The following is a 25,934-nucleotide window of genomic DNA, read 5'->3' on the forward strand; positions in this document are numbered from 1 at the left end:
TTCGGAACACTTTTGTGTTAATTTGTCAATAGCATGCCAAATGCATCTTTCCTAGCGACCGTTCTATTTTTAGGACCTTTATTTGGACATTCTCTTGCTATTTTACTAACAAAAATAGTTCTTTTTGAACTAAAACTGCATTTTGAGACTATTTTATTCAGAGCTGCAAAAAACTGCCTCCAAATTGCCTGCTCCCTAATTGTGGGATGTTATTGTGCCTCCCACAATTGTGGAACACCTGAATTTAACAGATATTTTCACAAAAAAGTTATCAGACTATTCATAAAACATAACTAATCTTGAGTTTCATTGGTTCCAGTGTGTTTAAGTCATTATTTTGTAGAAAATAATAATTAATTTTATTTAATAATAATAATATTTGTACTCCTGGAGAGAGTCAAAGTTTGTTTACATCCATAAGAAAAAAGTGTTCTGAATTTGTGGATTTCAAGGGTCAATGTTTTTTTTTGAAAACTTGATATAAAACGTAAAAAATTAGAGCCGGTTAATACATCAACCGAAAGATCGCAAGAAAAGCTTTCACATGCAGGTAAAAGCAAGTCATTATGTTCAATTATCGATTTTTTATGATTTTTTTTTTTAACATTGGCCGATCTGTAAACTGTTCCGAATATGAGGGATGACTGTACACGGACAAAAATTAGTTCACACAAACTTTTTTTTATCAAATGTCGGGATCTATTTATCGAAACTTCAAACAAAAAGAAACGCCGTATTGAACCTGAAGTTGAATCGAATGAAACTGGTTTAACTGAGCAAACCGGTTACACAAAATGAACCAATTTTGCAGGCATTACAGGGTATGATGACTCTCCATGAGTTTTCAATTCAAATTTAATTTAACCTGTAAAATCGGTGATTTTTTGATTTTCCGAATCAACTCCCTGAACAACCGAAGAGTGTGAAAGGAATCGTCCACAGTGAAGAATCTTCCAACATCTATTACAGATTTTTTTTATACATGATTATGCATTTTTAGTATCAATTGCATCAAAAAATCCGTTAACCTTTACTTGACCCAGTATATTGAATATTTTGTGAGGGTTTTTCATTCAAGCACGAATGAAGTGTGATCTTGAAAACACGTTTTCCCATCCATCGATTCTCCACCCAGCGTGATGTGTAACCCGTGATTGCGGGTCACGCCGTGAGAGCATAAGCAAAAGGTGAAAAGATTCTTCACAACGATATGAGTACCACCTCAGCGGGTCGCATGGGAGCTCTCTCCATCAATCTTATTTGACTATTTCGCCCGCAAGCAAACTCGTCTCTCGTGTCACTTGTCTGCTGGGATGTTTTGTGGTGTGAAGAGTGTATTGTGGCACCACACACTCGGTGAGATAATTACCGATAAGGTACCACCCACGACTTGATGTTGGAGAGGGAGGTGGAGGGACGCAACGGTGACTTCTTCCAGTTCCGCTCTGGTTCCTCATCATCGCCATCGTGGTCGAAGTAGTTGACGCCACCGCCACTCTCTTGGTCGAGTGTCTCGAAATGATGAAGATGACGGGGCTTCGACGTGATAATAACTCGTCGAAACTGTGGACAAGACCTGCTTGACGCCAGCCAGCAGCAAACCTCCCGAAACACAGCCATGAGCCATCACTGGCCGGCAGAAGTGTTTAGCTGGCAGTCAGTCAGTAAGTAAAAGTGATATATTGACCGTCCTTGTCCACCCGCTTAGCTGTTCCCCGTTGCGTCTCTTACGTACCTTGCCCATAGTATTCTTCTGGCTTTGCCTGGTCTGGACTGGTTGCTGGCGCTGGTGGTGACGATAAGGGCTCGCTAATCAAACGACGATATGACGTAATGGGAAAAACGTATATTCACTAATGTGTGTACAACGGAGTATCAGGTAGTGGAGAATGTGGTTGGCTCGAGCAGGGGTTCTTATACTCCACCTCGTATGAGAAAGCACAGTTTTTACAATCAATAGGGAATTTAACAAAATTTAAATTAAATAATCAAGCCTTATTTTCACAATGTAAATCGAAAATTAAGAAAATAATTTGTTTTATCTCCTGATATTTTTGGGTAAATTTTGAAAAGGAGAGGGAAACAAAAAAATAAACTGATTATTACTTTTTTCATTAAAAAATTAACCATGGTGAAATGTGGCCGTTTGCCCGATCATATCCAAATTTGAGTATTAATATTTTTTGTGCTTTGTTTGCTCTCTTACAATACCATAAAATGGAATTTCTGTGGATTTTATATTTTACCAACTATCAAAAAACACATCTACAGTTTTTTTTAAAAGGTCCTAGTAGCTATTGTGTCACTCATCCTTCACGCAGAAAAATGTTTTGTAGAATCAGCCTGTACGAGGTTTGAATCAACAAAATTTTTGTTGAATATAATCAACGCCGATTTTGCGTAGAAACAAACCTTGATTTTCTCGATTCAACAAAATTCTTTTGTTGTTTTGAAAAAGCTGCTTTGACGTTTAGCGTTGAGTCAACAAAAATCATGATTTTCAAATCAACAAAACGTTTTGTTGATTCAGATATGCCTTATTTTTCTGCGTGTTCACATTCGGAATAGTTTACAGATCACCAAAAGCGACAATTGAGCATATTGGTTCGTTTTAATCTTAATTTGAAAGCTTTCCTTGCGATCTTATTGTTCTTGAGATTTTAAAGAAATACATTGAAATTTGGAACACCTTTTATTTACAGATGTCAACAAAATTGGGTTACCGACAGGAGTTCATATTTTTAACAAAATATAGATTTCAAGCTTCGCTATGCTTTTATGAACTGCATGATATTTTTTGTGGAATTATCATTTAAATTCAGGTGTTTCACAATTTTGAGAGGTGCAAAAACAAAACAGGCAAGAACAGGCAATTTTTTGACAGTTTTTTGCTGCTCTTGATGAAAAAATGTTGCACATCACCACAAAAGCGTTTCAAATTTGTGAGTGTTCCAAATATGTATGCCACTGTATTACAATTATATTTTAAAGTATTTTTCTCTCGGTCCTGGTCACTAGTTTGTCGCTTGTGTGCTATCTTGTGACAACAACCATTTTGGTCGAAAATGATTTAATGATAACGTTTTGTTAAACTCAAAAAAAACCCTACGAGATTTCAACTGAGTTTAAAAATTCGCATCCGTTTCCCGGATATCGCAATACACACTTGAGACTTTTATATAAAATTGTCTGGAGAATCGACTCTCGTGTTCGGTTTTTGACAATTTTGACATTTAGAGCGCTTTTGAAAAAAACAGTTTCAGTAAATGAATTTTGTATTTTTTTAGGTGAGCTGCTCCATCCTGCATTTTTCGTGAGTCTTTTTGTAATATCTTAGGCTATTTTCATAAAAATTTTGAACGAAAAAAAATCGTGGGCTCACCTTCAAATTTGACTTTTAAACTTAAAAATCAAAAAATCTCATAAAAGTGGAGTGCTTTTTTCTTTCAGTGTATTTTTTTCGGAAAGCCCGTCAAATTTCCTACAAGTTTGTCTTTGACCACTTTTTGATACGATGCAATGGCTTCGAGATACAGCAATATTTAAATTACAAAATACAAAAATATTTAAAACACTTACGCCCTTCTCAAATGTCATTATCGAGTGTAACTGGCTCCATATACACAAAAATGGCTTTTATAGGCCTAGGATAACATGTCTACAGAGTTTCATTGAAATCGGAGAGAGTCGAGAAAAAAGTACCTAAAAAATTCCTGTTTTGGGCTGGAATTGCTCATCACTAAAATTGTTGGAAAATAAGGTTTGTTTGAAAGCATACAGCAATATTGCCTTCATCATGCATGGTCTTGAAAAAATAACCATCAAAGCTTAAAATCAATTTTCTTGAAAAGTATTACATGGTTAATCCTGAGATATTCAACAAAAACCATCACTCTTTATATGAAATATAGCTCCGATTAAATCGGACAACAAAATGAAATGGAAAACTAGCTAGACTGAACATAAAAAGATTTATTTTTAAACTTCGCTTAAGAACCACTGCAATTAGCCGTGTTGGTCGTGCGTGCGCGCGCGAATTGGAACTTGTGTGCGGATGCGATGCCCTCCCCCTTTGTGGGATACCGGCCCGAATCGGGTAAAGCGGGGAAAAGGGGACAGGATGAGCGGAGGCATGCAACCTCGGCGACGATGACGCTGGTAGCAAACGACAACGACGACGACGACGACAACAACAACACCATCGGTGAAGTATTTGTACAATCTCGCTAAAGCGCTCGGCGGCTCGCGGTGGTAATCAGTACACGACACATTTGTGTGACTTGGGTTCGCGCTTTAGGGAGGAACGATATCACCCACCCAATCGACCTGGCCGGCCACCAACGTCCCGAAACAACCCACAGTTTGCTTTTTTGCCTTTGAACGTGTGGAACACAATCGATACGGCACGCGTAAGTGTACATAGCGATTCGTCGACGGAACATAATTGAATCGCGCGCGAGCGCTCGCGGAGAATCGATTTGCGCAACCCAAAACTAAATCACTGCCAGTAATGAGGGGTGAAGAGGGGTGTAATTAAGGTTTTTTTTTTGAATATTTGCGACGAGTACAACAAAACACGGCGATGGGAGAATAGTAGTGAGTGCATTGTGTTTTCAAGTTTATTCAAAATCATGCAATTTGATTGAAGAAATAACGCGTGAAAAAAGTGTCGAAAACACCAAGTTATCCCACCAATGGGAAGTGCCCGCAGATATGAATTAGGTCTCTCGATACGCGTTATCAAATATGGTGACCAGCCAAGGTGGTCGAACACCTTCGGCTTTTTTCTTCTGCTAAGCCGTCGTCTATCGGGGTTGGGTTTTTTGGAGCACATGTTTGTGTTTGGTTGTGAGGTCATTTCAATTACTAATGTTTTTTTTACTTTGACGGACTCATGTACCTACAGCTTGTTGGCAACACATATCAAATCGATAATAACAAACACCATCAACAACTACTCTAGTAACAATAGGAAAGCGCGAGTGATTAACCTGTCAGACTCATGAAATATATACGTTAAGTGTTTGCAATCCGATTGGCCGTTTACCAAATGATCAAGATTAGGAAAAATTAAGAGCTCACAGTGTTGTTTTTATTGGTCTGGAATTGAGCAAAATGTTCGCATGTGTGTTGTTCTGAAAGTCGTAGAAATCAGAAAAAATAATATCATCCAGCATCCAGTAGAGAAGAGAAGCTTAAAACACGGCGTACCAAACGCTGATGGTCAAGCATTACATTTCGTTGAATTGCGCTTCGATGAGCGGCGTGAGAAGAAAATCCCGCCAATAAAGTCACAGTCGGTGGCACGCTGTTTCGGTGTTGTTTGCCTTGTCGCGGGGGCTCCTCAGCCCCCGCTGCAAACCACCAAAAAAGCAACACGTCGACAATTGATGACCACATTGTCGATTACGCCACCGAAGACGAAGCTTTGACCGCCAGCACGACGGAGCTATATCAGCACAATATTGATCAGCAAGCAGCAAACAATAGTATCACCGCCAGCAACAACAACAGTAGCACCAACAACAATCAACAACAGCAGGAGTCACTCTCGGATGCTGCTGCACAAGCTTTGAACCAACTCCAGCAGCTTCATCACTCCCAATCCGGGCAGCTCAAGTTACCTCACATTGAAGAAGAGGAAGATGATGAGTTTGATATTGGTATGCAACATTTCCATAATCCCCTGCTACCGTCCCGCATTAAAGCTTGTACAATTCGATACGCAGATGTCGTACGCTCGTTAACACCTTCGCCGAAAATCAATATCAATCGCATCAAGATCAAATCCAAAGTGAAATCAATCATCGCAAGCACCACCAACACAAACGCCAACAACAACAACAACAACAACACGGCTAGTGACTTAGAATCAAGCAGTAGCAGCACAACTAACGTCTCACCGTCAGCGAGTAAGATGCAAGCAGAGCAGGGCTCTATCGGTGACTTGCAAAAGTATCACAGTCGGTATCTGAAAAATCGGCGACACACGCTGGCCAACGTCCGGTGAGTACCATTCGTTCATTCTCTTGTATAAAAGTTCCCCCCACTTTCGTCCCTTTAAAATATGACAAACATTACTGACAAGATCTTTTTTCTGTGAGAAAATTTCACCCTTCAAAGTACCATGCAACCCCATCATAGTTGGAGCTTGCAGCAAACCCAAATTTAAATATTCTCCAAATTATGTTATTTCGGGCCTTGTTCCTGACTCCTTAACAAAAACGAGTTTCAAAAACGGACATAAATTTCATCTGAATTATTAACTCGTTGGAAAACGAGTGCGCAGAAAACCAGCTTAGTTTGGTTTTGGTAAAAAAACAACTTAAATCCCACTAAAATCCGTGCTCACTTCTAATAATGTTGCCAGATCTTCAATTTTTTAGACTCATTTCGTTTATCTATTCAACGATTAGTCGGATAATGGATCTGGACACCATATTCGTACAGATAAGTGGCTGGCTTAAAAATAATACATAAACACACATCAGTGGTCAAAACTTGAAACAAAGTTGTCAGATCTTCTAACTTTTAGACTCTTTTGAATATTTACGAAACGGCAAAAAAAAAATCAAAAACAACTTTTTGTCCATTTCCATTCTGCTTATTACTTTAGGGTAGAGTAGTTTGATTGTAATAGTAAATTAAAGGATTAAAACCAAAACAAATATTTCAAATAAAATAGTTGGTCTACACCCAAGTAACATTTTTTTCCAGGAGTTCTACAAGAGCTCTTCAAGATAGCTACAGCATAGCAGTTTGGACCGCGGTCTTGAAGAGCTCTTGTAGAACTCCTGGAAAAAATGTTACTTGGGCAATGTACATTTAAATTTAAGAATATACGCAGCATGTCTGTCTCACTGTTCCCCTCTCTTTTCAGTCCATGGTTTACAAAGAGACGCTTTGATTTTTCTTCGCTAAACTATTAAAAAATATTGTAAATCTTCCAAAAATAAATATTGAAACTTTTTTTTGTACATTTATTGAATTTGTAATTTGTTGTTTTATTGGGCACGTAAACTTGTTAGCATAACACTTTATATCAAGTCAAGGAAGAAACAACTTTTACTGCTCAACAACCCTATGATCCAAATGCGTTGTCAGTTATCTCTGTTTGAAAACCTCACTCGAAACGTGGTTCAAACGATACGTCATGACGTTCAAGCGTGGTTCGCTCATGATTGCGACACAAGCTCGAGCGAACCACGATCGAACGCCTGCCGTGGTTCGCATGAACCCTTGCTCTCTCATCGCGAATGTGTTTGAGAGGGACCATCAATGAGCGGTTCGCAAGAAGAGCTGAAAAACAGCACTCAGAGAAAAAACATTTCTGGGTCTTCCAAAGACTCCCCGCCGTAACAAGCAAGTAGTCAGTGGTTTTTGACCGCAGAACATACCCGAGTTATGCGGGTAAGATCCGTGTCAAAAATTGCTGACTTCTTGCTTGTTACGGTGGTAGACCCACAGATCTTATCTCCAGGGGAGTCCTTGGATGACGCAGGCGAACCGTTCGCTGAATGCTCTCTTTACTCTGTTCAGAGCGGAGCGGCATGCGAGCAGAGAAATGATGATCGAGATTTTAGTTCGCGAACCGTTCAAACCCGCCGCTCTCAGCGTTCGATAAGTGCTCAGCGTTCGTGGCGCTTGCACATTGCGGTGACCAGGCCTGCAAATTGTTTCCAACTCAGCGTACACATGAAGCAAACCAAAATGTCAGTTCACTGCTAGCATCTGACTGTAAGCCTACTGTGTCCGTTCAACCACTGCCGCCTGACTCGTGCCGGTCGGCTGCTGGAGAATGAGAGACGTGAAAAAAATGAGCTACACTCACTCAGTTCGTGTCCTATGACTGACTCGTAAAATCCTCTCTAAACACTATTTTGACTATTTTTAAACAATTGAATGGTTCTAGACTGTGCAAAACACTTAAAACAACCATAACTTATATTCAAAATTACATTTCCACGCATAAATACCAACTTTTGTGTAAAAACTTATTTCTTTATGTGTGTGCGTGCAACGTCGAATGAGCGTTGGTCGACTACTGCCTCGCATTGCAGCTGCTCAGTGAGCTAGGGCACTCACGACTGAGTCGAGTTTGTTTATGTCACGGTTTTGCGGTTCAGTGAATGGATCTGAAAAAATCGTGTATGCGTCGCCGATTTTCGCGTAAGGACCCCTGACATTTTCAGCTCTGGCGGTGACAATAAAAGAATCGACTTCCGAGTAAACCCTGACCAATTATTAGCGATTTAAAGAAGACGTGTTTGTATGAAAAGACTGTTTTTCGCCAACTTCAACGACCAAGCGACCCTTAAACCTTAACCGATTTGGCTCAAAATATATACAGTTACTTATTTTTACCTAAAGAATCCAACTTAAGAGTAGAGACGCATTGAGCTATGCAGGCTCAATAAAAACTCTCTACCTGCTCTGTATGGTAGAACCAAGGGAATGGTGGAAAGAGAGGAATCACAAATCCGTATAAATAATTTCAAGATTTTTCAGGTGTAAACCGAAAACGCGATCAAAAATTAAAGTGGAAGAATAAGGCTTTTAACTGCTTATTTAATTGTCGGTGTACAGGACGCCGCACTGTTTATTCATTTTCTGACGTCCATTCAATTTTGCAGTCCAAACCCAGTCATTGAATTGGAAAAATAAAATTCTTTTTCAAATTTTCTTTTCTTGATTTGTGTGCACCTACGTCGAAGACCAAGATTGTTTACTTTTGCTCTTTGGTCTGACAGTCTTGGTCTGACAGATTTGGTCTGTCAGCTTTATCATGGATTTTGGTCTGGTCTAGGCGAGGCAATGTCGGATGGATTACCTTGTAGGCGAGGGATAGGACACAGCACCTTCCTGGGTAGAACATGCTAAGCTCTTTATGCAGCGAACAGAGCCAGCTGTGTATGGGGAAAAAATTGAATTGCATATATCTCAAAAACAATAAGTTCTAGAAAGTTGACATGATCTAGAAAGTTGCTGGTACCAAAAGGTTCTATATTATTCTCTCAGACGTCATTACAATTTGATTGATTTTAGTTGTGCAAAACAAGAATATTATTGATATTTATTTTTTGCAATTCCGTCGTGAAACTACTCACTTTTCCTGTCATTCTTAAACGACGAAATAGCCTACTTTTCTGTACCAAAAATAACAGAATCGAATAGCAACACTTTTCGAAATAAATGCTGAAAAGTTCTACTTTTCAGCACTCAAATGGGTGCTGAAAAGTTGAACTTTTCAGCACTTGTTTCGAAAAGTAACACTTTTCAACATTTTTTTGATTTAAACGATTTATTGACAAAATATATGAAAATTTGACATAAAATTTCACTCAGTGAGTGTTTTTTGGAATTGCAAAAAATGTTGTATGGAACTCGTTGCAAAACTTGATTTCTTCAGCACTCTTCGTATTTATCCAACTCGGTGAACCTCGTTGGATAAATGTACGACTCGTGCTGAAAAAATCCTCTTTTTGCAACATGTTGCATAAACTACTATTCTAAGATACAAGGCATAGAATATTTTTGTTTTCGACACAGTTGCTCAACTACCAAAAATGAACAACTCTCTCCAAGAAACCAAAGCTCTATCTTCAATAGATACCGAAATAAAAAATAAAAGCTATTTTTATAATAAATAGGGGAAATTCTCGTATGTTTGGCAGGTTAAGCACTCGCTCCTAACTCCATCCAATTTGCTGATTTTCACTATTTAAACAACTAATTTTGCAAAACTTTTGATAGAAACTTGCTTGCTCATTTCTCATTGAGCTATTTATCACTCGATTTCAATTAAAAACGCTTTTAATTAGCTTTAATTGAATGTCAAAGTTCTGACCTGCCAACATTAGAGGCACGCTGGAATTAGATGCTGTTCCCCTACTGCTTGCAACAAACACAAAGCGACCGCGTCGTAGGCACAGGTAATAGGGGAAATATACCCATTTTAATCACACTAAGCCGTTCGACCAATTCTCATCACTTTTGCCGTTTCCCGCTATTAAATCAACATTTTCAGGTGTATCAACAATGATGAGTTGCTTGCTCATTTTTGTTTGAGTTATTTATTACTTTGGAACAGTCAAAAACATTTTATTTATGCTGTAATTCATGAGCGAAGTGCTGATATGCCGATAACAGAAAAAGGCTGAGAAACGGTATAGTCCCACTATGAATTTTATGAAAAAAGTTCCACTATGAAGCATGTATGGCAGAGATCGTCTGAAGTGAAAACTAGTATAGCATAGTGTTAATAGAGAGTTTTATGTTAAATGCCCTCGTCTGGATGGTTGAAAGAAATTTCATATACAATTATACAAATTTATAAAATTCTATATTCTTTTTACTGTACTGGTAAGTAGTTAATATTAGAAACAAATGTTCAACAAAATTCCAAGTTTCGTGACAATTTCAAATATAAATAAAAACTAAAGGTTCTAACATTTTTTTTTTAATTTTATGCAAAGCAAATCAGTTAACAGCTTTTTAACCTTATAATGATTTTTTCAGGAAACTTTGCTATTTTATTTAATTCAACAGAAAAAACTATATTTTTCCTTATTTTTTAAGCAAGCAAGTTTCCAGCTCTAAATGCTCTCTGTGATTTTTTTTTCATTATGTTACCATTTTTAAATAAAATAAGAAATTGACTGATTTGCTTGCTTGAAAAATAAAAAAAAATATTTAGAATGCAGGTAATAAAATGGCAAAATTCCTTAGAGAGCATTTAGAGCTATACTAACACTATTCATTGATTTCCTTTGCCTGATTTTTTTTAACAGGTAACAAAATGGCAAATTTTAAACATTTCACTGATTTCCTTGCTTTAAAAAAAAATTAGAATACAGGTAATAAAATGTCAAAATTCCTTAGAAAGCATTAAGAGCTACTATTCATTGATTTCCTTGGCCTGATTTTTCTTTTAAACAGGTAGGGGCAGGGGGGGGGGGTGCAGAATGGCCCATGGGGCAGAATGGGCCACCCTTGGTTTTGGGCTTTAGAATGGATTTAAACCAACTGTAAGGCAAGGGTCTTATAAAGGACGTCAGGAGCTATTACGGGTGGTGGAAGTGTTAAACTAAAATCCACTTGGGGGCAGAATGGACCACCCTTTTCCTGCCTGATAAAAACAATCAAAAGTTAAGAAACTTTGGTTGAATGGATTATGCAATAGGTAGCTTCACAAATCACTCCTGGTAGCTTCACAAATCACGTTTAATGCAACATTAGTTGATTTTTTAGTTGTTTTTATGCTTATTTCGTCAGCTGTGTGCTATCTTGTGACATAGACCATTTTGGTCGAAAATGATATAATGATGACGTTTTGCTATACTTAACAAACACTACAAGATGCTTTGACCCGATTTTGAAAACTCGCTTCCGTTTCCCGGATATCGCAATACGCACTTGTGGCATAGACTAATTTATCATTAAAATGATTGTGCACACTTGTGACACGTCATACATGGTGTTGGAAAATGTGAAAAAAATTTCTTGTTTTTCACAAATTTATGTTGATACACATTTTCTGAAGGCAATGCAATCTTATGTTTTTGAAAATATATTGATTAAGTCGGTCAAAATGTTGATTTAAGTCTATTTCAGTTTGTAAGGAAATTTTGTGCACACTTGTGACACGTAGTACAATTGTACTTTTGAAACACACTTGTGACACGTGCTTTTCAGATTTTTGATTACATAATTCACTGTATCTTTTAACTGGTGTAACCAAATTAGTTGAAACTTGGAGCGTTTGTTAAGCGATAGTATACAAACCGATTGCTTTAAAAAGTTTGGCTCTACCATTCATAGTTTTGAAAATATTTATCATCAAACTTTAAAAATCGATTTTCTCGAAAAGTACTAAATGGTCGTTGTCACAAGATAGCACACAGCTGACGATTGGTAAAAATAGTGTCTTATTTCAACATATTTAAACTATTTTCAAAAATGTTTGTTTTGGTAAGTAACTATTTTCATAAAAGTGGTCTAACTTCATGGAAACTATGTTAGAAATGTCCCTTTAATCATTTATTATCTCACTTCAACGGTGTATTACACAAAATGGCTTGTTTTCTAAGGTGGCCCATTCTGCCCCGCAGGGTGGCTCATTCTGCCCCGCACCCAGGAAAAGTAGCTAAAAAAATCTTTTTTTTTAAGTGGCTCAAAAATAGTTATGAGCTAAAAATTTTCATAAACCAAGTATACAACATTGAAGGGAACATCCCAAAGCATAACCCTTGTTACTACTGGCTTTCCCCATACTTGGGTCTGAAGGACCCTGACAACGCCCTAGCCGGTTGGTCTTAGAGCCACGGCCGGACTGGGGTGGGCTCAGGGCCTCTTTTCGCGCTGGCGGTGCTAGTCAAGCAAGAGCTCTTTCTTTCAAGGGTCGGCTCGAAGCTCAAGGAATCAAGGCACTATTTTAGTTAAATTAAGCACTGTATTTCTTGGACTCCGGCTGTGTATGTGTGTGTGTTGTGCGGGGCAGGTTGGTTGCTACATCTGCTGCTGTTGGTCACCTCCGATGACACTCTCGTGGCTGGCTTGCTCCGGAGGTCCACGATCGCCCTCGACCGCGTCCGGAACCTGGTTCTGGAACTTCTGGCATGCTCTTTGCAGGTACGCAAAGGTTATTTTCCCTAGCTGTGCTCTGATTTTATATTAATTGTGATATTTAATTTACTTTTATTTACTCGACAACATTTAATTTTAAGACTACACAAACTCTCTAATCTGTGATACCCTCATTTTAATGTAAAGCTTACAAAATCCTCCTATTTGCCCATGACTGATTATGGGGCAAAGCAGAGCATGTAGCCGCAACGGTAACACCCTACTACACTGAATTCATAAATTTGTATGTTTTTCTATGGTTTTTGGCGCACTTTACTTAGGCGGGCCATTCTTATAACTTTTGATAGGGTTGTCAGATCAGATGTCTTGGACGCGTTGGAAAAGTGTTTTGATTACCTATTCAACGATAGGTCGCATGAAAGATCCGGACAACGTTTTCATCAAAATATCTGCGATCCCGCCTCCAAAAAGTGCATAAATAACACTTAAGTGCTAATAAGTTTTTATGGGGTTATCAGATCTTTAGTGTTTTGGACTCGTTAGAAAGGTCTTTCAAATACCTTTATAAAAATTTATAGCATTACGGCCTTTCTTACAAAAACCACCCTTTTTAAAATCTTGCAAACTTTAGTCAAAATCGTTTTTTAGCATAACTTTTGAAGTACTTTACTAAACATAATGGTCTGAAAATATGCCCTATGGGACCTGTAGACGGATCTAAAAACACAGATCCGGACAAAATCGGTCAAGCCAGTTTCGAGAAAAGTGAGTGAGAAAAAAATCTACGTCCATCCACACTCAATCCAATCTTATCTTGCGATCCGAGCTACACAAACTCCTCCACAACCTCGAACTCGTCCTGTGCGAACTTTGTACACTAAATTTATGTATTAATAGTGAACTGTGTCATTTGCTTTATTTTTCGAATTGAAAATAAAAACATTCGTTTTTAACATGCTTTGCAATAAATTTAAAATCTATTTATGAATGAGAGGATTCATAGTGTTTGGCCACCGGTGATTCAAAGTGTTTTAGACGGTGGTTTTATTGTTTGCTAACTCTAACAAATTTTGAGTATACTGTCTGAACAACTTATGAATCTAAAAAATATTTATTAAAGGCCATGTTGCTTATATGCTTTTCCTAGCAATCTCGAGAGCGAGAGTTCACTGCATAATAATTGTGACGCAGCGATCTTCGTGCGCAGCGAAAATCGCTTAGATCGATGGATAAAGACTAATTACACGACTGAAATCATACAATTGATGCAATTTCTTTGTACTCCGGTTTCGCCAGTGAATGATCAAGCAGTGTCTGATTTCACCTTGAATTGACTACTTTCGCCGTTTGATCAAGGACGCAATATTCGCAGTAGATTGATTTTCTTCACGCCCTTGGCAGTGAAAGTCATCGTTCATATGAATCTAGTTAAAAGTTTTTAATTAGCTCACCACCGGCGGCGGCTGGCACCAAAACTTTCTGCGGTTGTGCGCGTGTAAATGCCAAAGGTCATCCGATTGAGCCAATGTAATATGCGGTTGTTCTTCTGGGCGGAAAATTACGAGTTTCCTTTTGCTCGGTTCTGATGTTCGCGGGGCTGGGACACGGTGAGAAGTAGAGTGGCTGTTTTCATACCTAACCTCCAATCTCCTAAGTTTACCCAAATACTGTCCCCAACAATCCCAAACTATATAGTTAGACAAATGATTGAATTAAATACATTCAAACTAGGCATTCCCACTTTTAGAATGCTTAACAAATATATTTTTCAAGAAACAAAAATCAGATTTAGGAAGTGATCTTAAAACAAACATTTTTTTTTTTTGAATTAATTTAATTTCTTCAAGACCTTCCCATTGTGCGGGCTACGGCCACCAGAGGGATAGGAACCTGGGCGTAGATTGTTGAACAACAACAACAATTGTAGTAGTAGCTCTCTGGAAGGGAGGAGGGAAGTAAATTGGTTTGGAATTCTCATAATTGAACTGCCCCACAACTGGATGTTCAGGCCGCGATGAGCCAAATAGTATAGTGTAGTACATAAACAAGCCCTGTTTACTCAAATCGATGATGATGATGCTGGTGCTGGTGTGCTCATCCAGAGAATCGCCACTAACGACCAGCTCTAGTGCTCTGGTTGCGGCCACTCCACAGTGCCAGAGCCCGAGCCACAGCCGATTAGTGCACACCCTGCTAGATAATTTAGCGGGATGAGAGTGTGTAATTATAAAATATAAATGCATTTTGATTTATTTTTCGCATGGGACTCGTTAATCTGCTCGGTTCGTCTAGTTTGATTTAGAACCTGATTCCGGAAAGTTGACACTCGGCGAGTGGTGTCAGAGTGGAAAAATCGCGGAAAATTCAGGGAAAACGATGGTGAAACTTAGCGTATGATATCGCATGGGCCAGGGGCCAGAAAGTTAATGGAATTGATTTTTTTTTTTTTGGCAAATGTTTCCATGGTGAAAAGTGTCGTCGTAAGACGGTAGCAGTCGAGAGCAAGAAGATAACGAAATTGATCGCGGTTGTGACAGGAAGTGGAAGTGGCTCTCCACGTGGGATAATTTCGTCGTTCCTTCCGCCGCTGGGAGAAGTGCTCCGAAGCAAAATGTAAATCGCTGTGCAAAGTTTTCGAATGAATTTAAAAGTGTGTTTGTTTCGATACGGCAGTCAAAGTTGATAAAAGGTTTATTTTGTTTACTCCTTGAGTTTTCCAAAGTTCAATCAACGACCCATTTGAGAGGAGAAGATGGACCGCAAATGGAATGCTCGAAGAGCTTCCCGAACACTCAAAGTTAGGTAAGTGGGCGACATAGTGGACCGAAGAAATGTTTGTGACTTGCCGAGAAAGATGCCAAGAAACTAAAGATTATTTAATTGACCACGAATCGTGTCAGTACAAACAGCATGTTAAATGTTGTTTTGTGAAACCAATTTATAAACTTGGAAAATTCCAAACAAAAAATGTCTTTAGATAAGATTGAAAAATATCTCATAAGTTATTATATCATGAGATAGAGTTACCAGGTTGACTCGTTGGAAAGGCCTATGATTACCAAAGTAGCTCATGCCCGTGTGTTTTTTGGTGTGCTCTCTTGTTCTATTTAGACAAGAATCCCAGCAAGCGGGCATCGATATATCGCCAGGAAGGTGCTGTGTCCTATCCCTCGCCTAGACCAGACCAAAATCCATGATAAAGCTGACAGACCAAATCTATCAGACCAAGACTGTCAGACCAAAGAGCAAAAAGTAAACAATCTTGGTCTTCGACGTAGGTGCACACAAATCAAGAAAAGAAAATTTGAAAAAGAATTTTATTTTTCCAATTTAATGACTGGGTTTGGACTGCAAAATTGAATGGGCGTCAGAAAATGAATAAACAGTGCGGCGTCCTGTACACCGACAATTAAATAAGCAGTTAAATGCCTTATTCTTCCACTTTAATTTTTGATCGCGTTTTCGGTTTACACCTGAAAAATCTTGAAATTATTTATACGGATTTGTGATTCCTCTCTTTCCACCATTCCCTTGTATATCGCATGATCGTGCTACCTTGTCTTATGTCGCTTTATGACAATGAAAGTTTTATTGTTTGACCTTAAAAAAACTAAAGAGATGCGAGATTTTTGCTTCAGGTGGTAGGGGATGTTCCAACTCAACTTCCAAACCTTGAATTTCACTAAAATAGTGTTTAGTTTTGGCTGTTGAAAACCAAACGTCAAAAATTTGTGACGAATACAAAAACGCGTTTTTCTCGGTATACTTGATTTGGCATAATAGCCCCAATGTTGATAAAAAAGTTTTTCAAACAAAAACAACTAATCATTTATCAAATTTATTGATTTTTTTTTTCAAATCACACAATGGATCAACAATGACGATTCATTTCTAATGTGAGTCTTTTTTATCAAAATAAGAAATTATAAGGCCCGTTTTTCATACTGATATCATAAAAATGTACTTATCTTAGCAGTTTTCAAGTAAATGTCACCAAATTTGTTGGCAAAGGTCTACTGTGCCGAAAGAAAAAGATAGATAGATTGTCATTATAACAGTGAAATTTTGTCAGATTTTCGAAGAATTTTTGTAGTTTAAAAATGATGATACTAGAGAAACACGAGCAAAGGGCATTGTGAGCATTTTGACAGCTGGAACAAATTTGCAAATCCGAAACAAAAGTTTAACATGAATCAATGTTTCCTTCAAGAATACTTTTATTTCGAAGATCGCCACGATTATTTAAAAGAATAGCTTTTCTTGGTTTGGCCTTGAGTGCTTCGATTAGTTATTGAATTTAAAAAAAAAACTATATTTAATATAGTTTATGGTAAGTTTGACGTTTTGCCTTCCTCACCTCACTGAGGCAAGGCTATAAAATCACTCGAAAAATGAACTTCTTAAATACGACACCTGGATATACCTTCACGTATACCTATCGACTCAGAATCAAATTCTGAACAAATGTCTACGATTATCTCAGAACTGGCTGAACCGATTTTTGCCGGATCCACCTTATTCTGTTCGTTTTGGGGTCCCCTAAGACCCTATTAAATTTTATTCTGTTTAGTGAAGTACTTTTAAAGTTATGCCAAGAAAAAGTTTTTTTGTAGTTACTAAAAAGAGCGATTTTGCATAACATCAAAAGCCGGGTCTTTTTGCTTAAGCGCGATAGTCGCGCAGCATGCGTATCGCCCGGTTGCCACATTGCTTAAGCAATGTCTGCGTCTCTTCTGGAAAAAGTCTGTATTAATTATGTTGCTGAATACATCATTTTGACTCTTTTTAGATTGTTTTTACCGATCTTTCGTGCGCGAGAAAGGAGAGCCATGCTCCTTTCAGATTTTTTCTCTTGATGAACGTTCAGAGATTTTCTTTTGATGATGATTATTCCATCGCTGCTCATGAGACATTGTTTACTATGACTAGGGAGAAAGCATGCAATTCCATCGTGCACCTAATGTTGGCATATCAGCACTTTTAAATTCAATAACAGCCCCCTCTTTTCTTTTTTATTTTGGAGGGTTGGTAAAAAAAGAATTGAAAATTGCTGTTCTGGTAAAATCAATAATTATAAAAAATTAAATGAAAAAAAATAAATAAAAAAAACTCTTAAATTTATTTGTAAATACAACATTAATGTGAGGAAGGCACCAAACACCTTATGGTGGATTAAGTAACGTTTTTATTTTTAATTGCATCGACCTGAAACTGAAAGTAGAATTGAGTTGACTGCTGTGTGTGTGTGTGTGTGTGTGTGTGTGTGTGTGTGTGTGTGTGTGTGTGTGTGGTCCAATCCAATACCCGCTAACCGGTAGCGATATTATGGGAAAGTATAATTTGTATCAGACTTTGTATATGCCGAATGCTGATACAACTTATCTCAGTCCCGGGTATTAGGTGGTGATAGCCCTCGCGCTGCTTCCAACGACCCGTTTCAGAATGACAGAGCTCCTTGCGGTCCAATTCCGAGGTCGCTGGGCATTGTTCGGCTCCGCCTAAACATAGAAGCAAGCATCTGAAGGAAACTCGATCTATATTTAGACTTCCAATCCCCTCAGGCAAATCAGGGATCAGCACGTATTTAATATGAGAAGATAGCATGTTTCAACACTACGGATCAATTCACGACTAAAGTGTAAACCTTCTGATGGCCGACTGCTTAGCGTCCCAGACCACCAATCCAGAGGTGTGAGTTCGAATCCCACCTGATTCATTTTCGTTTTTGTTCATATTCAAAGTTCAATTCCTGATTCCAAAATTCAAAGGTACCGGCCGGGATTTGATCTCTGAACCATCAGCTTATGAGGCAGAAGCCGTAACCATTAAGCTACGGAGCCGGTTAAAGTAGAATTGAGTTGACTGCTATAACTAAAGTTGCTTTAAATGTTTTATTTGAAATGAAATATTTGAACTGTCTAATGTTTTCGGAAATCCAGTCCGCGTTTCGGCTCGAACTAATTTTCATTGAGAAATTTTGACACTATGAGAGTATGTAAATGATCCTATTTATAAAAGTTTTTGTAATTATAGTTTACAAACTTCAAAAAAAAATCTAAATTTGAGTCTTGATGATTTACTGTCGTCGTCGAAGCATGATCTGACATATCCAATGTCTTAAAAAAATTTGATTCGAAATGATACAGCTTATCTGAAAAAAAAACGACAGCAGTCTTAATATTAAGCTTCAGCATTATTGGCTAAAAATTCATAAATTGTATCAATTTTGTAACATCGATATATATGTTATAAAAATTTTACCTAACCTGAATTAAATTGAATGAAAATCATTTGAATCTGCATTCTTATTGATCTTCTTTCCTGCAAGCTAGCGCGCCAAACCCGCGCTCATTCACGTAAACATGCATCCCCACTTACATTAATCGTTTCCTCGGAAATAATTGAATTACCGGTGTAAATAAGTCTCGTTACCGCCATGTTTCGTCACGACTAAACGTCCAATTTCGAAGCGCAGGCAAAATCCATCACATTAGCTATCTACACTAACTAAACATTGGGGCTGTGGCAGCTGTTGGCTGGCAGTGAACGATTTTTCTCACAATCAACTAATTCAACAGATGCTCCCCGGTCGCATGATCAGATGGCGTGCAAACGCGGGTTACGGGCGGGTCGGGGTATCCCGGGAAATGTAATCAGCAAAAAGCAATATACACTCAGCTATGTACAAAATGTATATTTGTAATAATTTTGTTGTTAAATATCTTTACGGTGATACGGGAAAGTCTGACACGACTCCAGTTTTAAAATCAGGTTAAAGAAAACTAATGTAAATAACAAAAGTTATTTGTGTTGCGAAAGATAAAAGGGCGATAGCTGATGTCCTGTTGGGGGACTTTAGTACATTATTTACGGTTTTTTCCGTCAAACTGCTAAACATCGTCATTATCTGCTCTCATGTTGCCAGAGTATTTTGGATTGAATTTACTCAAGGATGCTGTTTTGTGCGAAGCTTATTTAAGAGAATGTGGAGAATTTCCCTAGTCCTCTTAAAAAGTTAAGCATCATAATGTTCAAATTATTATGCATATTCTCGGCATATGTGGTGGAGAAGGTAGCGGACACTATGTTTTAAATTGATTTAATTTTGTTCACTCCTTTGTTGTTCAAATTTACAAGGAGAAAATAACTGAGTAGCCAAGTTATTTAATGATAAAATTTGGTGATTTGTAAAATAAAAAGTTCGTTTATGTGCAACATAGTGTACGCACAAATAAACATATTCTTAAAAACTCATTTTGTTGTTTTGCATTTGTTTCGTTAAAATATCGCTAACTAACGAAGCCTAACACTATATTGCTGACAGATTTGAAAATAAGCTTTCCACTTAATGTATCCCAAAACTGTTCAATTAACCCCATCTAACCTTATGAACTGCCTGTTCGTTCAGCTGTTCTAAGCACTGACAGGCACCGCTAGTAAGTACATACAAACGAACGAGCATATTTATTCAGTTTGGCTCACGAGCACATGCTTGCCTCGTTCTTATATACCTTCTACCCAGAACGTGACTGCACTTCGTACTCCGTCGTTGCTTGCTGTGTTACAACTGCATCAGTCCATACGTCATTACCGCCAACAACCCAGAGCAGCGTAGTCGTCACATGCATTATGTGTGTGTGTGTGTGAGTGTGTTAGGACGTGCTGATTTGAGCTCTAATTGAATAATGAAATTGCTTTATAATGAATACGTTCGGAAAACAATGCATTAGCATAGGTATTAATTTTCTCCTTTTTCTATTGTTACACGGTCTCTCTCTCGCGAGTATTGTTGGGGAGGAGCGCGTTTCCCACTATCGGAAAAGCTCGGGCTGAATTATAGCTCAACGTCATCAATAACAACTGGGCGGTTATAGTAGAATGTGGAAATGCTTTTCCCGGGCTGGTAATCACTTGAATTCCAGTTGAAATATGTTCACTGGGTCAGTGCTGTTTTTTTACAATGTAATGAAGGATCCTTTGATATAAAGGGCATACCGTTATATTTTCTCGCATAGCAATTGGTTTTGGGACGCTTTCTATAATTTCTCTTAAATGTTGTGTTGTCTTTAGTAAATGTCGTTTAAAGGGCAGAACATCTTAAACAATGATAAATATTTCAAAAACTTTGTTTTGAAAGTGCATTCTACAATTTAAGGATCAGGTTTCAATAGGATGGAAATATATTATAAAATATATAATAATTAATGAGTGAAAGCATTTATTTTTCTTTTGTTTTTGTAAGCAGTTCAAAAATAAGGCCGACATGTCACAAGATAGTACACCGACACTGACAGTACTTAGGGGAACTATACCCTTTCTCAGCCTATTTCTATTATCGGCCTATCAGCACTTTGATCATGAATTACAGCTTAAATAAAATGTTTTTGACTGTCCCAAAGTAATAAATAGCTAATAAAGAAAAATGAAAAATGAAAAATAAAAGCAAGCAAGCTCATCATTGTTGATACATCTGAAAATGTTGATTTATTAGCGGATAACGGCAAAAGTGATGAGAATTGGTCGAACGGCTTAGTGTGATTGAAATGGGTATATTTCTCCTAGTAGTTATATTAGAACAACGTCGGGAAGTGCTTTTTAATCAATGTTTAATCTTATTTCTGCTTCTATGTAAATTTTTAAGATTTGAAGTTTGTCCAGCTATCATTAGTTTGAAAAAAATGCATTGATATGTTTTAGATACTTTAACATGCCAATTCAACAGTTAAAAGTTAAAACAGTGCCAGCAAATCAACGTAAAGTTATTTTAAGTTGACTGCACTTCTATTTTTATTGAAATACTTTAATTAAAAAAAACAATATCTTTTAGTTTTTTTTTTTAATTTTCGTTTAATGCCTAGGGCATTTATGTTCTAATAGCCAGTCAGGTGGTCGAAGGTAGGCCGATGCCCAAAAATTGGTGATTGCACAATTGATATATTGGCACCGATTTCGCTAAAATATTCAGCAAGCTGTTTTAACCACAAAGACGCCTACTTTGATTAAATAGATTTGAATGAATCCACTAAAATGTTTGCCTCGTGCTAAAGATCGACCTATCAGCAAATGTTCGAAAATGTAAAAAAAAAACTGTTTGCAAAAATTGATTGAGCAAAGATGGAGAACAAAAAAAAATCTCTTTAGTTATTTAAACATTTTAAAAATCTGAAAATTATGCATAAATTTGTGATATTATTGTTCACAACTATAAAGCTTATTTTGCTGAGTACAATGGCTCTTTGAACGACCGCAAAGGATTTAAAATGGATTTTTAAATCATTTAAAAAAACATAACTTGGCGGCCCTTCTTGACAGAAAAGGTCCTACTTGATAGCTCGTTCCAAGGGGACCAAAGTTGATCAATCGAAAAAATGTTGCATGAAAATAAAAAAAAGTGATCAGAAATCGTGTTTTTACCGTTGTACATAAAAATTGACATAGGGCTTTAGGACCCAATTAGATTCAAAAATGCACTGGAGTGGCATGGGAATACATAATCCAAGATGGCGGAAAATATAGCGGTGATCAAATGTTGAGATTTTTCATTTCGACGTGATGTAAACAATAACAAACACGTTTTGTTTGACTGACCATTCTGTGCATTGTCCCGAAGTTTTGATGCCGATCAGATCGAAACATCCTCCATAAGAAAAGTGACAACAATGCACGGATTTTTTTTCCCAGTTTTGGATGAATGTCTCAAGATTGAAATCGACTTTTGTTTTTGAAAGTTTTAATTTACTATTTGACACTGTTTACCTTGTTGAGAATCACCATTTCAGTTATTGTTTCTTTCCATTTGCCCCATTTTGGTTTCATTTTATAAATCAAGTAACATTTTAACTGGCTTTTCCAGCATTTTTTTTTTGCAATTCCCGCAAGCGCCACAGCTTCCCACTTTGCCGGTCGTTGTTGCTGCTGGTTTTATGGTGTCGGGTTTGCTGGTGGTGTACCGATGGCATGCGGTTGGAATTGGGGATTAACAATATAACGTCCGATGTCCAGCCGAGTAATCCAATAAATTAAATTTATTTCATTTTCTGTTCTCTTCTCTATTACGCTGATGAAGCCATGGCAGCGCAACCAGCCAGCCAGCCTCGGGCGTTGTTGGTTAACAGTTGAACATTGGGTGGGCGTCCTCCTCCCCCCAGGGGCAAGTGGCCATTGATGGGTTTTCCTGTCCCTTCTATCTCCCTTTTCCGTTGGGACTCCATGCCGGCCATCTGGATGGTCGATATTTGAGTAAACAAAAAAATAAGGCTAAGCGAGGCTATGCTAATTGTTTCGGTCTAAAGAATGTCAGCCATTTTGGGTTGCATGTCAATGTTAAAAGTTAAAAGGAAACGTTGGTTTTATGAATTTATTTTCATGATTACTTTCAATCATTAAATATTTTCTCTTCGTGACAAATTAAATGAGTTTTAGACAACAACAAAAAAAAAAAACTGGCAAATATTTGATACATATAATTGAAATTCATATTATTATTTGAAAATCATTAAATTAACTGGGCGTCATCATGTTTGGGATATGAGCTCTACTAGGAGCACAACTAGAAAATTATTCCCAAAAATTTCAGAAATCGATTTTATTTTATCACCCATCACCAATTTCCATCCTAACGCTGGTAAACAATTTGCTGACTAAAAGTACCTCGTCCAGATGGCGATATCCTGTTCCGTTATGCTTCAGTAGCGGTTGGTTCATGTCGTGCTCTCGTGTCACATACCTACTACACACTTACGTGGACTCCGGAAAAACGAAAAACTTTAAGAACTTTTTTTTTAAATGAATGACTTCAAGATAAATGGATCTCCTATCTGTAATCTCGGTTAAGTTTTAAAAAGATTTCATAAACTGTTTTTTTTTTCTCTCTAATATCCCACCGGTAGTCTTATGGTCTTTTAAGAACTCCTCCAATGAGCTTAGAAAATCGGTTTGGCATCCTAATCTTTAGTGAAGGAAAAAAACAGGAAAATATTTCATTTTTTTAATAAGCACATAGAGCATCTCATTGACAGACAGTTAACCCCGACCAACAGGTAGGTATCACTCGATTCTAGAAAGCGGAGCTGATAAAAAAACAACAACTAGTGAAACTTACCACTTTGTTCAAAGTTTACCTTATAGTTGGGCGTATGTGGTTAAAGGTGCACCCAACATGTTGACCGAACTCGTGTATGTGTGTGTAGGTGGTGGGTGTGTTTAGTTGGTGTTCAGGCTTTACCGTGAATATGATGGCGAGCTGTTTTCGAGGACACTGCAAATCCTGCTTCCGCGTGGAAAATTTTTCCCGTTATGTGTGGAACTCCGAACTGATACATATGTTATACAATCTGTTGCTTAAATAGAATATTGATCGCACACTTTCCTTCCTATACGTATACGGATCCCACACCGAGAGAAACTCATCATCCTGTGGTCTTTTGTCGCTCCAAGGATTGAAACCAGATTTGCTTTGCTTGCTTGCCCGGCGGAGTGGCGGGAAAATCGACTCACGAGGCACGAGACATGCCTTGATTTGTTGCTATGGCACAAATGTTGGCGTGTACACCGATCTGTAACGGTGCGTAATGAACTGGAAAAGGGTAAAAATACAATTTTTACTTTTGGTGTTCGGTTTTAAAGATCTCGAATCGATTAGACTTGTGTTGAGTATGGTTTCAATACATAATGAACATTTCGATCTACTAAGATTAAAATTTTAGTTTTTGCAAGCAAAACTAAACGAATTTATTTTCTACTGGGTAGTGTCTACTTTGAGGAGCATTTGCTCTCAAAGTTACACATTTTAGAAACGCTTGAGGGAAGCTTGCACTTGGCAATAATCACCTGCTAAGTTTGTCAGCAACCGCGCGAGAAGTGGCGTAGGTGTTGGTTTCAGTTGGACGACTAAAATGCTCGAGAGAAACAATCTCTACTAAATAAAACGCTTCACAGTGATGTGAAAAAGCGGATTGGGTTTAGTAAATAATCCTAAAAATGGTTTCAACTAACTAAAATAGTTAAAATAAAGTTGAAAATCAAAACGAACATAGTATTACCTAAAGTGTCTTCCTTGACCTGATCAAAAGTGATAACTAACAACAAATTACAAATTACATACATACATAGTTTTGTTAGATGAAACCACCCACAAAACTCAGCAGGAATGATGCAACCGAAACACGATGTTATCATTTCTATAATTGCAATATCTCATTTACTGCACTGCAGGGGAAAGTAATTCGCGCATACACTTACCTACCTACCAGCCAAGTATAAATTTTCTCACGCTGCGTCATTTTGTCTAAAATAAACTAAACCACCCATGAACCTAGTTGAGGATTTCTCACATTTATATGGTATTTAAACCAAATCAATCTTATTATAAAGTGGCTAGATTCAACATAACTGTATTAATCATTGGAAGTGTATCACATACCTTCACAACGGTGTAAAAAAGACGCGTCCGGATAATATCCTGATTTTTAACATGTGGCCTAGAAAAAGTGGTATATTCTTGACTAAAGTATTGTTATTCCACTATAGAGCCTATATGGAGAGGCGAAATGTCACTCTCAGGGTTCCAATCTAACTGTCAAATCGGGGTTCCAATCGAGCATCAAGATCATGCAAGAACAAGGTTGGAATTAATTTAAAATAGTTTTGGCAAAACAAACGAGACTTATAACAACTACAAGTATTGTCAAACTGTTGTTGATAATAATCTGGTAGTTTTTGTTATGTTTGTGCTTGTTCGGTATAAGAAAAGTGCCAGCTCGAAAGAAAAACTAAAAGTTTTTCAACCTTAAATTTGAATGACTTTGGGTGTTTGAAATTTCTCCCAGAACATTTCATTTCCCTATGTAGGTCCCTATATTCCACGACAGATAATCATTTTCAATTAATTTAAGGTGAAGCCGTTGATCATTTTCAAAGAAAATTGATGCATTCAATTTAACGAATTTCTTCACCAAAATGAATCAGTATGTGCTGGTTGTTGCCTTCTTGAAGCCACTGAAAGATTTTTTGGTCTAAATCGAATGTGTTTCAATGATGGAAGTCTTCACGTTAAAGGGTTTTTCGAATGTATGTATGCTATTCGAATCTTGATCAATGGTTATTTACATCGTTCAGGTTTCCAGATCTTAAGAATCTTCTTTTCTCGTTCTTTTGAATACATGATTGGTTTTCTTGTAAAACTCATATTGTCTATTCTATCGAGAAAATAAAATTGAGAGTGTGTGCGTGCAATATGGAGTTAAACTTTTCAAAGTGTCATGGTAATCTGCACAGCAACTTCACAGAAAGTTCAACTCCATGTTGCACACACTCTCACTTTTAATTTCTCGATAGCCTTTCATAAATGA

At 37.5% G+C, this 25,934-nt stretch overlaps 1 protein-coding gene and 1 long non-coding RNA gene across 11 annotated transcripts in view; one reads left to right on the forward strand and one right to left on the reverse strand.

The window, feature by feature from the left end:
- Window positions 1-25,934, forward strand: part of LOC6034424 (cAMP-specific 3',5'-cyclic phosphodiesterase) — a 104,514-nt gene that overhangs the window by 4,639 nt on the left and 73,941 nt on the right. For 7 of the 10 annotated variants that reach the window (XM_038249031.1, XM_038249038.1, XM_038249004.1 and 4 more), the window contains exon 2: window positions 4,907-6,006. In XM_038249031.1, coding sequence (XP_038104959.1) covers window positions 5,666-6,006 — 341 coding nt within the window. In that variant the 5' untranslated portion in view covers window positions 4,907-5,665. Of the gene's footprint in view, window positions 1-4,906; window positions 6,007-14,738; window positions 15,388-25,934 lie in introns of those variants that run through there. The other 3 variants (XM_038249061.1, XM_038249068.1, XM_038249064.1) reach the window with 3 other exon arrangements.
- Window positions 23,143-24,471, reverse strand: LOC119765377. The gene is made up of 2 exons (XR_005276682.1): window positions 24,415-24,471; window positions 23,143-24,160 (listed from the first exon to the last, which is right to left on the reverse strand). It is a non-coding gene; the product is annotated as an uncharacterized LOC119765377 (long non-coding RNA).

The sequence above is a fragment of the Culex quinquefasciatus genome, chromosome 1 (genome assembly GCF_015732765.1).
Source record: "Culex quinquefasciatus strain JHB chromosome 1, VPISU_Cqui_1.0_pri_paternal, whole genome shotgun sequence".
Lineage (NCBI taxonomy): Eukaryota > Metazoa > Arthropoda > Insecta > Diptera > Culicidae > Culex > Culex quinquefasciatus.